This window comes from Emydura macquarii, unplaced genomic scaffold (assembly GCF_026122565.2).
Source record: "Emydura macquarii macquarii isolate MOO-44397 ecotype Brisbane River unplaced genomic scaffold, CSIRO-AGI_Emac_v2 contig_2369, whole genome shotgun sequence".
Classification (NCBI taxonomy): Eukaryota; Metazoa; Chordata; order Testudines; family Chelidae; genus Emydura; species Emydura macquarii.
The window spans coordinates 3,005,673-3,019,728 of record NW_027132506.1 but is presented as its reverse complement, the minus strand read 5'-3'; the positions used below and the strand labels follow the sequence as shown (position 1 = coordinate 3,019,728).

Genomic DNA, 14,056 nt, shown 5'->3' with positions numbered 1-14,056 from the left:
TGTTCAAGTTCCTGGGCCAGCCCCACCTGGCCCCTCGTGGTCGGACCTGTCTGGGTCCCCCAGGGTGTTAGCGGCTAGGTGCCAAATGTCCCAGGGACTGGATTTGCCATTGTCTTCTGGGCCCACCATCGAGCTGGGCCCAGCCCGAGCCAGCTGGGCGCCCGTCACGCCTGTGCCAGAGCTGGCACAGAGTGAGGCTTCCCCACCCCCTTGTTAACAAGGCAGCATATGGGGAAACTGAGGCACATGCTGTAGTCATACAAATATCGCAGCACAGTCCCACTGCGCCACATCTGGTGCAAGAGCGTCTGGGCCGTGGAGCCGTTCCAGCAGCTGGTCATTTCCCCGTGGCTCTCTGGCGCAGTCGAGGCGCGTGAGTGGTCGGTGGGCCGCGGTGCTGGGCGGGCTCACTTTTCAAACCAGCCAGCGGCAGGGGGAGGGGCAGGGCTGTGCTGCTCAGACCCAGCGGTGGGGGGGAGGCCGGGCCCGCTCAGACCCAGTGGTGGGGGGATGTCTGTGCCTCACATGCCCCGAAGGTACCCTGCCCCCCGCCTGCAGTCAGCAGCGACGCTCAGCAGCGTGGACATCCGAAGGGTTATCAGTCTTCAGGAACGCAGGCGTAAAACAGACTTTGTTAGCACAGGAAGTTACAGCCAAGTCCAGGGGGAACCGGAGCCCCCCATCCTAGGGGTCTCCCCCCTTCGACTCCCGAGTCCCAACAGGGGACTGACTCGCTGCCAGCCAGCCCCGGACACGCCCTGCTGCCCCTCCTCCTCCTCTGTTTCTTTCCAGGGCAAAGCAGGTCGGCTGGCCTTTTGTTCTTCACCACCGCCGGGGAGGGCCCAGCCGGGAGCTGCCAGGAGACAGTGTCAGCCTGACTGGGCCCAAGCAGCCAGACAGCGTCACACCTGCCCGCTAAGTGTCTCTGCAGTCAACACACCCCCTTCACCCACACCGAGATACCTGAGTGACAGCTATGGGAAACTGAGGCACACACACAGCCTTCAGAGAAAACCTTAAAAACATTCCCACTTCATCACACAGGGCCATGCCCACTCACAGCCAGCGGTGTGTGGGGGGGGGGTGCCCGCTCAGAGCCAGCGGCGTGCTCCGGTGAGGCTGTTGAAGAGGTAATCTTGGCCTGTAACTGGAGACAGAAAGCAGGGCACCCGTTACGCCAGCAGGGCTCAGCCTCCCTCGGTGGGACACTGGAGCCTGCTAACGCCCGCTCTGCCAGGCAGGCCCCACCTCTCAGCTGGGCTCTCCCGGGGGGCAGCCAGGGGGCACTGCACACAGGCTGTGGGGCTGGAAGGCTGCTAAAGTGTGAGGGAAGCAAGCCAACGGGGCTGAACGTGAGTGGCGCCGCGCCCCTGCCTGCCTGGCGCAAGGGCCCACTCTCAGATGCGGCCCATCTGCCCCTGCAGTGCCATGGGGCAGGCAGGGGCTCTGCCCCTCACCCCCAGCTCCGGGCAGGTGGGGCCTGACCCTTCTTGTGCCCTGGCCACGCTCACGTGCTCGGAAGTGGGAGCGACCGGCCCTTTGCCCAGCCGGGCGGGGCAGGACTCTGCTCGGGGGGCACCTCGCCTGTGGAGCCCTGGTGCCAGCCGTGCCCTCCGGCCGCATGCCTCAGTGAGGTGCCACGGGGCTCGGCTCATGGGGCAGGCACCGTACAATGGGGTCATGCTCGGGGGGGACGGGGATGGGCGAGGGCAGGGGCCTGACACTGGTTGGGGGGGGGGGGGGCTGGCACTCACCTGGGTCCTGGGCACGGCCATCAAACTGCTGGTGCTGTGGAGAGAAGGGCAGCTGCTCAGCACAGAGCCTGGAACAGGGCCACAGAGCAACACCTGCCTTGCCCAGCAGGGGGCGCTATGGGAACGGGGCAGGTGCACTGGGGAGGGCGTGGCCGGGGGTGCTGGGGGAGGGGGGCGCCAGGGGGTGCTGGGGGAGGGGGCGCCAGGAGGTGCTGTGGGGCAGAGCCAGCAGAGGACTCTGAGGGGGGACGCGGCCGGGGGTGCTGGGGGGCACGGTAGGGGGCGCTGGGGGTGGGTGGGGGGCACGGTAGGGGGCGCTGGCTGGCCAGCTGCAGGCTTTGCCAGGTGCAGGTGGGGGGGTGAGTTGGCCGTGGGGCACGGCAGGGGGCGCAGGTGGGGGGTGAGTTGGCCGTGGGGCAGGGTAGGCACACAGGCGGGGGCGGTGCTCTGGCGCTCGGCAGAGCTCGGACGAGGCATCTGTACCAGGCTATGGACGCTGGCGGGGCCCGTCTCCTTGCCCGGCTCTCGTGGGGCCGCCTTGTTCCCCTCTGGCGCGTGCAGCTCTGACAGGGCCCTGGGGGAGCGAGAGGGCAGTCAGGGCATGGGTCCCATGGGGGTGGGACCCCAAAGAGCCCACCAGGGCCCGGGCACCTCTCCTGCACAGCAAGGTACTGGAGACGGGCACCGGGTCCCAGCGGCGCTCAAGCTCCCGGGCTGGCAGCGGGGTGCCCCTGGCGTTGGCGCGCACATAGCCCCTCGGGGCGGCGGGGGCAGATCGGGCACCGTGCCAGGCAGAGGGCGCCAGGGCAGGGCTGGCCACTATGAGCAGGGCAGAGGACAGCAGCACGGCGTGGCAGGAGGCCCACTCTCCCGAGCGCCGCGGGGCCCTGGGGGAGGCAGGTGCCATTTGCTGGGAGGTCTGGCCCAGACCCTGCTCTAGCAGGGCAGCCTGGCACCCAGTGCCCAGCCGCTGCCCGAGCTCTCAAGCAGCGCAGCACCTAGCACGGCAAAGGCCACAGTCGGTGCCAACCCACGGCAAAGATGAGGCCCCTCCCAGACGGATCCGCGCTTGCCAGCCAAGTCCCAGGTTAGCGTGTCCAGCCCCAGCGTGGCCCGGACAGGGAGACGGAGCAGACACCCCGCCTGGGAAAGGGCCTGGCCCGGGGCTGGCTCCGGTGGGGTCACCGAGCCCCGGCTCTAGGGCTGGGTCCCCTGCCCTGCCGCAGGCTGGCCTGGTGCCCGAGCGGTGCCCAGACGCGGTGTCTGGAGGCTCTCACCTGTCCTGGAGGAGCGGCTGCGCTGGCTCGCCGGGAGCAGCCCTGCAATGAGAAGCGCAGGGAGACGCTGGTGGGCTGGGCGGGCCGGGGTCTCGGCCCCGGTGCCCTGGGGCAGGAGCGCGGGTTGGCTGCTGTCCCTGGCAAAGATGGCTGCACCGCGATGATGACTCCTGGCCATGGCGGAGCTTGTCCCGCCTGGCCGCCCTGCGTGCCAGCGCTCACCTGCAGAGGAGTTTCCAGGCCAGCCATGCCAGCGCTGCCAGGAGCAGCGCCCCGGAGACCGTCAGCACCGCCACGAACCAGGGCGGGGGTGCCCAGAACCGCTCGGTGCGCGTGACGACCAGCGGCCCCTTCCTCAGGGTCTGCAAGCAGAAAGCGAAGTCTGGTGCCCGAGCGCTGGGAGACCCGGCAAGCCGGGCCCGGGTGTGGGTGCACCGGGGCAGGGGGCGCCATGGACTGCAGGCAACGTTCCTGTGAGGCAGTGCATGGAGCTGCTGTTGTGGCCCGGGGCCGTGGGCATCAGTGCGGCTCGGGGCAATGGCAGTAGCCTCCCTGTGCCCAACACCCTGCCGTGTAAGTCTGGCACCGCGCGGGCGCTGGGCAGCTCCAGGACACGGGCTGGAGCCCCAGACAGATCACCCCCCCACATCCCAGTGCAGGCTCCACCCGGCCCTCCAGCTGGCACCTCAGCCACAGGCTTATCCCTGTCCCCGCACCAAGGCTGGGGTCCTGCCCACAGCCAGTGGGGTAGCAGCAGCCCTCCAGAGGGGTCGCTGGGGGGTAGGAGGAGCCCTGGGAGCCAGGGGGCAGGAGAAGCCCCAGGGCAGCCGGGTTGGGGGGCAGGAGGACTGAGGGGTTGGGGGTTACTCCAGGCCATCAGGCTGCCCCAGGAGAGCTGAGCGGGGAGCCCGCCCCCCTGCCTGGCTCACTGTGCGCGTGGTGGTGGTGCTGGGCGTGGTGGTGGTCCAGGGCGTCACGTGCACGATCAGCGTGGCCGTGGTACTGTGGCGTGGCACGCTGCGGCTGTCCGTCACCTCCACCAGCAGCTCGAAGGTGCGGGGCACAGCACTGCCAGCGGGCTGGGTGAAGGCGGAGTGCAGGAGACTGCTGCCCTCCAGCCGGAAGTACCCGTCGGTGTTGCCTGGCGAGGAAAGGCTCTGATGAGCCCAGGTTCTCCCGCCCATCGGGGCAGCAGTGGGAGGGGAAGCTGCCCCACACCCCAAGTGGGGAGAATCCCCTCACCGTCCCCCGCAGCGCCCCCTTGTGCCCACCGCAGGCCCTGCCAGTTCCCTGCAGGGCGAGGAGCGAGAGGTGAGCCCCTTCTCCCCCCACACGACGGGTAGGCGGGGGCACGGAGACGCACCCCACTCACCGCCCACGATGGCGTAGGTCAGGGGCAGCACGGTGCTGTCGTCTTCATCGGAGCACTGCAGCTGGGCCAGGGGCAGGAGGGGGTCCCGTGTGGAGTACACGGCCAGCTCCTGGAAGGGGGGCGTGCAGCACGGGACCTGGTCGTTGACATCCTGGGGGCATACAGAAGTGTCACCCCCCCAGCCCCTGCCCCCCCGAGGTGTGGGCTGGGAACGGCCACCCCAGGGGTTGTGGCGCGGTTGGCCTGGCTGTGGCACTCGGGGCCCTGGGCGGATCAGGATCAGGCATCCCGGCTGGGAAGGTCAGCCCCTAGCCAGGGCGACAGGCCGTCTCTGAGCCAGGCACATTCCAGCCCTGCTCCCTGCGAGCTCCGTGGAGTAACAGGGGGAACCCGCACGCCTAGGCGCTGTGGCAATGCAAAGCCTCCCCTGCGCTAACACAGCATGCTCTGCCCCTCCTGCGCCCAGGGGCTGAACCCAGGAGTCCGGGGCTCCTAGTAAGACCCACACGGGATTTTATCCTCAGGCTGCTGTGAAACCCTTGGAAAACCCACGCCCCGTGCCGCCAGGCCAAGGGCACATGGAGCTCGCAGTGCCAAGCTCTCCTGACTTAGGGAACGCCAGAGTTAAGGTTGCCCGCGTAACCTTAACCAGCCCCTTTGTGTGCACGTGTTGTGGGCCTCGCCCCAGGGCTGGCCATGGAGAGTGCAGCGGAGCAGCACCTGCACTTGGATGGTGATATCGCACAGCACAGTGAGCTGGCCCCGGGGGTCCAAGTCATCGGCCATGTCCTGCAGCTGCACGGTCAGGCTATAGAGCTTCTGCCTCTCGTAGTCCAGGGGCCCAAGCACGTGAATCTCGCCTGCACGACACAGGAGCAACAATGCAGCAGCGGCTGCCTCCAGGGGACACCCACAGCCAGGGCCCCTCTCGAGGGGAACACAGGGTCCAGCTGGGGGTCAGGTGGGGGAGGAGGGGCTGCCTGGAGGGTGGGGTGGGCAGGATGCAGCGGTAGCAGGCCTGGGTTGGATGGGGGTAGGGTACTGGGCTCAGGGTGGGGATGGGAGGTGAGGTAACGGGGTCAGGGTGGGGGTGAGGTAACGGGTGGGGGAGGGTAACAGGTGGAGGAGCTCACCAGTGCGGGGGCCGATGTAGAAGGCGGGTGGGCTGGTACCGGTGCCCCCGGCGATGCTGTACTCGATGCTGTCGAAGGGGTAGTCCCGGTCCGTGCCGTTCACCCTGCCCACGGTGTTGCCGAAAGCAGCGTCCTCCGGCACGCTGAACGTGGCGCTGGCCGGGCACGCGGGCGGGTGCTCGTTCTCCGGGGTCACCGTCACCAGCACGGGCACACGGGCTGCACCGCACGGGCCAGCTCAGAGCGGGGCAGGGAGATCACCCCTGGGGATCAGGCTGTCTGGGGATGTGGGGGGAACAACCCCTGGGGGCTGGGCTGTCTGGGGATGTGGGGAAAACAACCGCCCCCCCTCCCAGGGCTGGTCTCTTGGGGGCTGGAAAGGGCATTGCCTGCTGACAGCTCTATGGGGGGTGAAAAGGGGCTGTGGGACCCCACTGCATTCTGGGAGCTGCCCCCCATGGGTTGCACCTTCTGGCTGCGGGGTTACACGGGACTGCTGCCGCTCTGAGCCACCTGGCACTGGGCAGCATCCGCTGCCCTGCCCCACCTGTGCACATGTGACTGAGGGGCCCTGGGCCAGGCTGGGGCTGGCAGAGCGGGGGGCTGGGCAGGGCACTCACTGGTCTTGGGGGGCTGCCCGCTGTCCGTCACCAGGATGGTGGCCGTGTACTGGAAGTTGGCACTGGCAGCAGAGTCGTAGTCCAGGGTCTCGTTGACCTGCAGGATCCAAACCCAGGCAGCTCGGGGGGCAGGGGCTGGGTGCTGAGCCCCCCATGGCCACCTGAGCCCCACATGGCCCCATGTCTGGCTGCGTCACAGGGATCGTGAGACAGATTCTCTCCTTCCGCAGGGGAGGTGGCAAACACTGCCCCAGGGATGGCAGCCCTATTTAGCAAGTGCCCAGTGCAGCCTCCCTGCTCCAGCCACTAGCCCCAACTCCTCTCCCCGCGCTGGGGATAGAACCCAGGAGTCCTGGCTCCCAGCCCCCCCCCCCCCCCCGGCTCTACCCACCAGCCCCCACTCCCCTCCCAGGGCTGGGGAAGACCCCCAGCAGCTCACAGCTGGGCTCCCTGGGGGGTCGCCCGCTGGGACACTTTGGATCCCACAGGCCAGGCCTGGCCCCAGCAGCACCTCATGGAGCCCTGCTGACTGCAGACGGCGCTGGCGCTGCCGGGCATGCCCGGGCACTGCCCTGCCTGCTGGGCTTACCTGCAGCTGCGGGCCCTGCATGCGGAAGCTGTAGCGCGAGCGCTGGTCGCCCTCCAGCTGGTAGCGCAGGGAGCTGTTGCTGCCATCTGGGTCCGTGCAGGTCAGTGTGGCGAGGGTCCTGCCGACGGAGGTGCCCTCAGACACCTGAGCCCTGGCAGGGGAGGGCAGGGGAGGGGAAGGGCCAACAGGACATGGGCAAAGGGAGGCATGAGTGACAGTGGCTGGGGCCTCTCTCCTGCCCTTGTGCCAGGCAGCCCCCAGCAGCCATGCCACGCTGCGGCCAGCGCTCAGGGCCCGGGCTGCCACGCCTCAGCCAGGGCCACGCTCCCCACAGCCGAGGGGCAGCAGCCCCTTCCACGCAGCAGCTAAGGTCCAGACATGGCAGGGACCTGGCCAGCGTCACAAGGTAGGTTGTGGCACAGCCGGGGCAGAACCCAGGAGTCCTGGCTCCAGCGCCGCCACCTCTAATCACTAGACCACACTGCCCTCCCAGAGTGGGGACAGAACCCAGGAGTCCTGGCTCCAGCCTCCCCACCTCTAATCACTAGACCGCACTGCCCTCCCAGAGCGGGGGCAGAACCCAGGAGTCCTGGCTCCAGCCCCCCCACCTCTAATCACTAGACTGCACTGCCCTCCCAGAGTGGGGACAGAACCCAGGAGTCCTGGCTCCAGCCCCGCCACCTCTAATCACTAGACCGCACTGCCCTCCCAGAGCGGGGACAGAACCCAGGAGTCCTGGCTCCAGCTCCCCCACCTCTAATCACTAGACCGCACTGCCCTCCCAGAGCCCCGGAGTCCTGGCTCCAGCCCCCACCTCTAATCATTAGACCGCACTGCCCTCCCAGAGTGGGGACAGAACCCAGGAGTCCTGGCTCCAGCCCCCACCTCTAATCATTAGACCGCACTGCCCTCCCAGAGCGGGACAGAACCCAGGAGTCCTGGCTCCAGCCCCCCCACCTCTAATCACTAGACCGCACTGCCCTCCCAGAGCGGGGACAGAACCCAGGAGTCCTGGCTCCAGCCCCCCCACCTCTAATCACTGGACCCCACTGCCCTCCCAGAGCGGGGACAGAACCCAGGAGTCCTGGCTCCAGCCCCCCCACCTCTAATCATTAGACCGCACTGCCCTCCCAGAGCGGGACAGAACCCAGGAGTCCTGGCTCCAGCTCCCCCACCTCTAATCACTAGACCGCACTGCCCTCCCAGAGTGGGGACAGAACCCAGGAGTCCTGGCTCCAGCCTCCCCACCTCTAATCACTAGACCCCACTGCCCTCCCAGAGTGGGGACAGAACCCAGGAGTCCTGGCTCCAGCTCCCCCACCTCTAATCACTAGACCGCACAGCCCTCCTAGAGCGGGGACAGAACCCAGGAGTCCTGGCTCCAGCCCCCCTGGCTGCCCCGTGCTGTGTGGGGGAGGAGGGCAGGGAGCCTTACAGGAAGACGGCGGGGGAGCAGCGGGGCGCCAGTGCGTTGGCGGGCAGCACGGTGATGTTGATGCCCACGGTGTCGCTGTCGCTGGGGTGAAGCATGTCATAGGCCCGCACCAGCAGCTGGGTGTGCGCCGCTGCCGGGAACCGCTGCAGATCCAGCTCGTAGGTGTTGCGGATCTCGCCAGTCACTGCCAAGGACACGAGGGTGCCACCACGTGCCCAGCGCCCGGGCGGGGTCTCTGCAGCCCTCAGGGACCCCCCGGCAGAGATGGGGACCGCAGGGAAGGGCTGCCCCCAGGGCAGCCTGCCAATGTCCCAGCCCCCAGCCACACCCGCCACGTTCTGCGGGGGATCCCTGAGACACGGGCCCCAGCCACGTGCCTGCCACGTTCGGGGGGGGGGGGCAGAGTCATGGCCCCAGGCCACGTCCCTACCACATGGAGGAGTCCCCGAGACGTGGGCCCTGGCCGCGTCCCTACCATGTTCTGGGGGGGCAGAGTCACATCCCCTGGGAACGCTCCCGACATGTTCTGGGGGGACTCAGCGTCACAGCCCCTGCCACATTCGGGGGGAGTCCCGGGGCCCGTGTGCCCCACCCGGAGCAGCAGCAGGGCTCACCCGTGTCGATGGTGTAGAGGCTGTGGGCGGCCGGGGCGATGATCTCGTAGCGCACGTTGTCCCCCACAGCCTGGACCTGCGTGATGAGCTGCATGGCGCCTCCCTTCTCCTGCACAGTCACACTGCGCCACGCCGCCCTGCGCCAGCACACGCAGGGGTCAGCCCAGCCCCTGGCCGACCCTCGCCCAACTCAGGCACCCCCTCCGCCGCGCCCCTGCCACAGGCACCCTCGCCCCCGGGCACCCGCAGCGGGATGGGGGCTGCCATGGGCTGTCCACAGGACACCTGCCTGCACCTCAGACATCAGCGTTCATCTCCCTGCCCCTCCGGGCCTGCCCCACGCCCTGCTCTGGGACTGTCACCCTACACCCCACACCCCTGCCCCCCATGCCCTGGGACCATCACCCTGTGCCCCACATCCTCGTGCCCTACACCCCCAGTGACCCTATGCCCCACACCCCTGCCCTGGGACCATTACCCCCCGCCCTGCGCCCTTACGTGAAGTTGACGCGGGGGCGGTGGACGGGCAGCACCATCACCGTCACGGCCCCACTGCAGTTTCGGCTGCTCCCATCGGTCACCAGGATCTGCAGCCGGAAGGACTGGAGACAGGCGCTGGGTGAGGCCGTGGGTGGGGCGGGGGTTAGCAGGACCATGCCGGCCCCTCGCCCTGCTGCATGGGGTGCCCAGCTCGGGCACTGCGCGGCGGGCCCCGTAGAGCAGAGGAGGGCAGAGAGGAAGCACATGGGCATGGCTCAGCTGGGGGGCTGAAGCCCCCTGGGAATTGATCAGCTCTCCCCAGGCGGCTGGAGAGAAGGGGAGCCCCAGGGCCATGGTGGGTGCCAGGAGGGAGCCGTGGCATTCGGGGGAGACTGGGAGAGCCGGTGGCTCTGGGAGGGGCCCTGGGGGTAGATAGGGTGCCCTGGGACGGGGGGGCTCTGCTTGCCCCAGAAGCAGGGCTGGGGGTGGCAGGTGCCCCAGGTGGAGGCAGACCCTAGCACTCACCTGGCTGGCCTGGGCCGGGGTGAAGCCCGATTGCGGTGCCAGCACCTGCCCGACGCTGCTGATGGTGAGAGGCGTGTCGTTGTCTTGGATGGTGAACTGCGTGGAGAGAGGGGCTGAGCCAGGGAACGGAGACCCCAGCCCCCCTTACTGAGGCCCCCCATCCCCACAGGCCCCCCCTGCCCCTGGGCCTCGTCAGATCCCCCGGCCCCACAGCCCCTCCCCCGCCACTGGACCCCATGGCTCCCCCCAACCCCCACAGGCTGTGCCGGGCCATCCCATAGCACCTGGCTCCACACTCACCTTCAGCCCGCTGGCCGTCCGCCGCAGGACCACGGTGTAGATTGGTGTCAGGGGTGCCACGTCCTCTGGGACGTCCACCTGCTCCCCCCCTGCAGCAAAGCAGAGCCGGGCGCGGTGGGCTCGGGGCTGCTGTCCCCCGGAGCCACCCGCTCTGCGCCGGGTGCCGCCGGCCAAGAGCACAAAGAGCCAGGAGGCTCCTGGTAGCACCACAAGTGCCCCCTTCGCCCTGGCTGGGCTCCCCCAGCCCCCCGGCAGCTGGGCACAGAGCGCAGGGGCTGGGCGGGGAAGAGCATGGGGGCTGGGCATGGAGCACGGGGACTGGGCACGGAGCGCGGGGGCTGGGCACGGAGTGCGGGGGCTGGGCGGGGAAGAGCACAGGGGTCTGGGCCTTACCTGGGCTAGCAAACCTGGCCATGCACTGGGGGGGCCCGTCCGTCTCGCGGACCCAGACGAAGATCTGGCCTCTGGCCGGCGTCTCCCCGGGGCAGGTGGCCTCCAGGTCCAGCGTGTACTGCCCGACCTGCCGGGCGTCCAGCGCCGCGCTGGAGCTCAGCGTGATCTAGCGCAGACCACAGCGCTCAGCCGGCTCCCGCCACCAGGCCTCTGCCCCCAATCCCACGGGCAGCGAGGGGTCTTGTCCCGGAGCCCCCCATCTCCTCCCCAGCCCCAGCTAGTCCCTCTGTGTCTCTGTCTCCCTGCCCCCCACCGGTGCCATGCTGGGAGTGGGCCTGCTATGCCCCGCACACAGAGCCTCTGGGCCCCATGGCACTGCGGGGAGCCCCAGCCGCAGGCTGTGCCGGCGGAGACGCCCCGTGGCGCTGCTCCCAGCTGGTGGGCACCCATGGGGGGGGCAGGGACTTGGCACTGTGCTAGTGAGGAGCTCTGGGGCAGGGGCACCAGGAGCCCATGGACTGGGAGCCAGGGGTGTGTCTGAACCCCCTTGGCAGGGTGCTGGGCACCAGGCTGGTGCAGCCCGCAGGGTGCGGCTCCCTGGCCTGGGCTGGCAGGGTGCTGACTAGCTCAGAACAGGCTCCGGCTGGGGCACGTTGGCTCTGTGCAGACTGGCCTGGCCGAGCCCCTGGCTCTCCACTGCCCAGCATCGCGTGCCACCCTCGGGGGCGCCCTCCCCTGGGGGTAGGGTGGCAGCGCATTGGTCCCATGGCAGAACCTGGGCCCCCATGCCAGCCTTACCTGGCCTGGCACTGCCAGCGGCTAGTGCCTGCGCTTGCCTGCCCAGCCCCACCGGGCACTGCCAGGCGGGGCTGCCCCCCCAGCTGGGGCCCAGGTCTCTGCTCCCGAGGACTGGGGGTGGCGGCTGGCCCCACGTGCTCGGAGCGCTGCCTGGCTGCGTACCTGGGCGCTGTAGTGGGCAGGCGTGGTGGCGTTGAGGGCGAGGTTGAAGAAGGCGCTCGGGGGGGTGCTCTGCAGGGTGAGCCCCGGGTCGCTGCTCTCATTCCCGCAGGCGAGGCTGAACTTCGCGATGGCTGCGCCCGGCTCCGCCGTCTCCAGCACGCTCACCGTGGCGGGCAGGCCGGACAGCACTGGCGCGGAGACGCCCAAAGTGAGCCCGGCCAGGCCCCAGCAGAGCCAGTGCCCACCACGGTGGGCAACCCCGAAACCCCCCGGGCAGCAGAGACAGGTGGGGGCGCCACTGGGTCTGTCCAGGGTGCCCATACGCACAGGGCCTGGGACACGCCAGCCTCGGCGGGTAGAGATGGCTCCTTCAGCAGGCTGCGCTGTGCGGCTACTGACCGGGGGGAAGCAGCGCTGTCGGGGGGCAGGAGGGAATGGGGAGCTCATTGCTGGGCACACACACACATGTATGTTCACACACACACCCACGCATGGGCGCACACACGCACACACACACAGGGGCCTGGCTGCACAGTTCTTACCCGTGGCTCCGGCGACGGCCCCTGGAAGCAGGAGGAGGCATCGTTAGTCCAGGATGGCTTGTGCCCACCGCAGCCCAGCTAGGATGTCCCGGCCCCAGCCCCAGCCCCAGCCCCCTCCATGGGCGGGCAGCTCCTCAACACCTGCGGGGACCCTGCTGCTGCCGGGGGGAAGGGGGGGGAGGCGGGCGGCGCTGGCTCCCTGGGGCGGGGGCTGCTGGGGTGACGCTGGCTCCCTGGGGCGGGGGCTGCTGGTGCCGGGGGGCTGGGGTGACGCTGGCTCCCTGGGGCACAGCCCTGCCCTCTGCCTGCTCTCAGCAGCCGGCCGGGAGGCTGGCAGTGGGTTCCCCACGTCGCCAGGTGGGCAGGCCATCGCCGGGCACCGAGCTGCCTACCTGCGGCACAGAGGGCGAGGAGCGGCAGGAGGGGCCGGTGCTCGCGTGGCCCCATGGCTCCCGAGGGGCAGTGTCCAGCGGCTGGCCCCAGAGCGGCTCAGCTGGGCTCTGCTCCCTTGTTTGGGAAGCCGGCGCAGGTTGCCAGGCTGCTGCCATGGACGCAGGGCAGCACCAGCAAAGCAGGGCACCGCCCGGGCCACAGCTGGGCTCAGGGACACGCCCCCTCCCCGAGAGAGCTGCTGCCAGGGGCCCGGGTCTGTGTCTGAGCCCCTCCCCTGGGCCCTCCCCAGCCCAGCCCTGGGGTCTGCCCCCCACAACAGGGCCTCTTCCCCTCTGAGCACAGGCTGAGCCCAGGGGTGGTGGGGCCCTTCTCTGTCGCCCCTGCCTGTGCCACAGGCCCGCCCTGCGCCCTGCACCAACGGATGGGGCCAGGTGGGAGTGTGGGGGGGCCAGGTGGGGGTGTGGGGGGGGCCAGGCCCAGCGCCCTTGGCAAACTCTGTCCAGCCCCCGCCCCAGGGCCAGCCTCCCTTGTGGGGCTCCCGTCCCAACCGGCCTGCTCATGGCCCCGCTGCCCCCCAGCACCAGTGCCCAGCTGCGCACGTCAGGGGCGCACGGTGGGCTGGGGGGCACCGGGCCCACTCCCCTCGGCCCCTGGCCGGGCCCTGGGAGCCGTTCAGCCGCTCAGTTCTTTGGCTCCTTTCCTGTGTGCGCAACGGGCGCCCCGTGGGGAGGCAGATGTGTCCGTGGCTCTGCAGTGCCAGGCTGGCCCAGCGCCCTGCCAGGAGCACAAAGGACTGAGCAATGCCAGCCGAGGAGACCCAGCCGGGCGCTCGCTGGGATGGACGAGGGAGCTGAGGTGACTCACTGCAATCCGGCTGGTGGGTAGCCCTGGCGTGACTCTGCTGGCTCGGTGCTGGCCGGGGGATGCCCGGGGGGGCGAGGCTGACTAAGGAACCCTCCTTAGTTGGCAAACGCTGCCAGGAGCACTAGTCTCTGCCGCGGGGCAAGTCTCTGCTGCCATAGGGCTCGCTGGGCACAGATCATGGGTGAGCCGCTGCCCAGAGGCTGGGGGCCAGGAGATGGTTGGGATGAAGTGGGAATTTCTTGATGAGGCCTGTGTGTGCCTCAGTTTCCCCTCTATGCTGCACTGTTACCCATGGGGTGGAAAGGGGCTGTCGGCTCTCGGGGCAGGCGGAGGGACATAGCTCTGGGTGGCCTAGGTCCCATAGCAGTGGAGAATACAAGGGCAGATCCAATTGCCCAGACGTTGACCCTTAGCAAGCAGACCTCCAGAGGGAGATGGTCTCGAACCGCCCGCCCCCGTCTCAGCAGGGAGGCTAAGCAGCATTTAAAGGCCTGAGGGGGTGCGGTGGGGGCTGCAGCTGGAGGCAGGGCTCTCAGCTGGCGTCTGACCAAGGAGTCAGATGGATTCAGACAGATGGGAGACAGAGCTTGAACAGTGGGGTTCCCGGCATCTGGGCTGGGCTCTGGCTCCCCAGAATGGACGATGTTTCACCCTCCGGTTCTCTGTGCCGAGCGAGGGCCAGCCTGGGCTGAGAGCCCAGGGACGGGTAACGCCGCGTGTTTGGGCGGCGCGGTGCGGCCGGGGCGTATTCATCCTGCAGGGGCCGGGCTGACCGGCGAGAGGCTGCGGGCTCCACCATCCAGTC

The 14,056-nt window shown here is 69.2% G+C and overlaps 1 protein-coding gene across 1 annotated transcript; it reads right to left on the bottom strand.

The window, feature by feature from the left end:
• Window positions 1–390: 390 nt before the first annotated feature.
• On the bottom strand, window positions 391–12,441 carry CDHR4 (cadherin related family member 4). The gene is made up of 18 exons (XM_067561149.1): window positions 12,387–12,441; window positions 11,453–11,784; window positions 10,493–10,658; window positions 10,100–10,188; window positions 9,800–9,895; window positions 9,293–9,396; window positions 8,795–8,931; window positions 8,181–8,364; window positions 6,746–6,896; window positions 6,157–6,253; window positions 5,537–5,755; window positions 5,124–5,263; window positions 4,404–4,554; window positions 3,961–4,172; window positions 3,254–3,393; window positions 3,032–3,073; window positions 2,238–2,328; window positions 391–1,147 (listed from the first exon to the last, which is right to left on the bottom strand). Exons 1-18 carry the CDS (start codon window positions 12,439–12,441, stop codon window positions 1,037–1,039), a joined length of 2,517 nt encoding a protein of 838 aa, XP_067417250.1. The 3' UTR covers window positions 391–1,036.
• Between the last annotated feature and the right edge of the window lie 1,615 nt (window positions 12,442–14,056).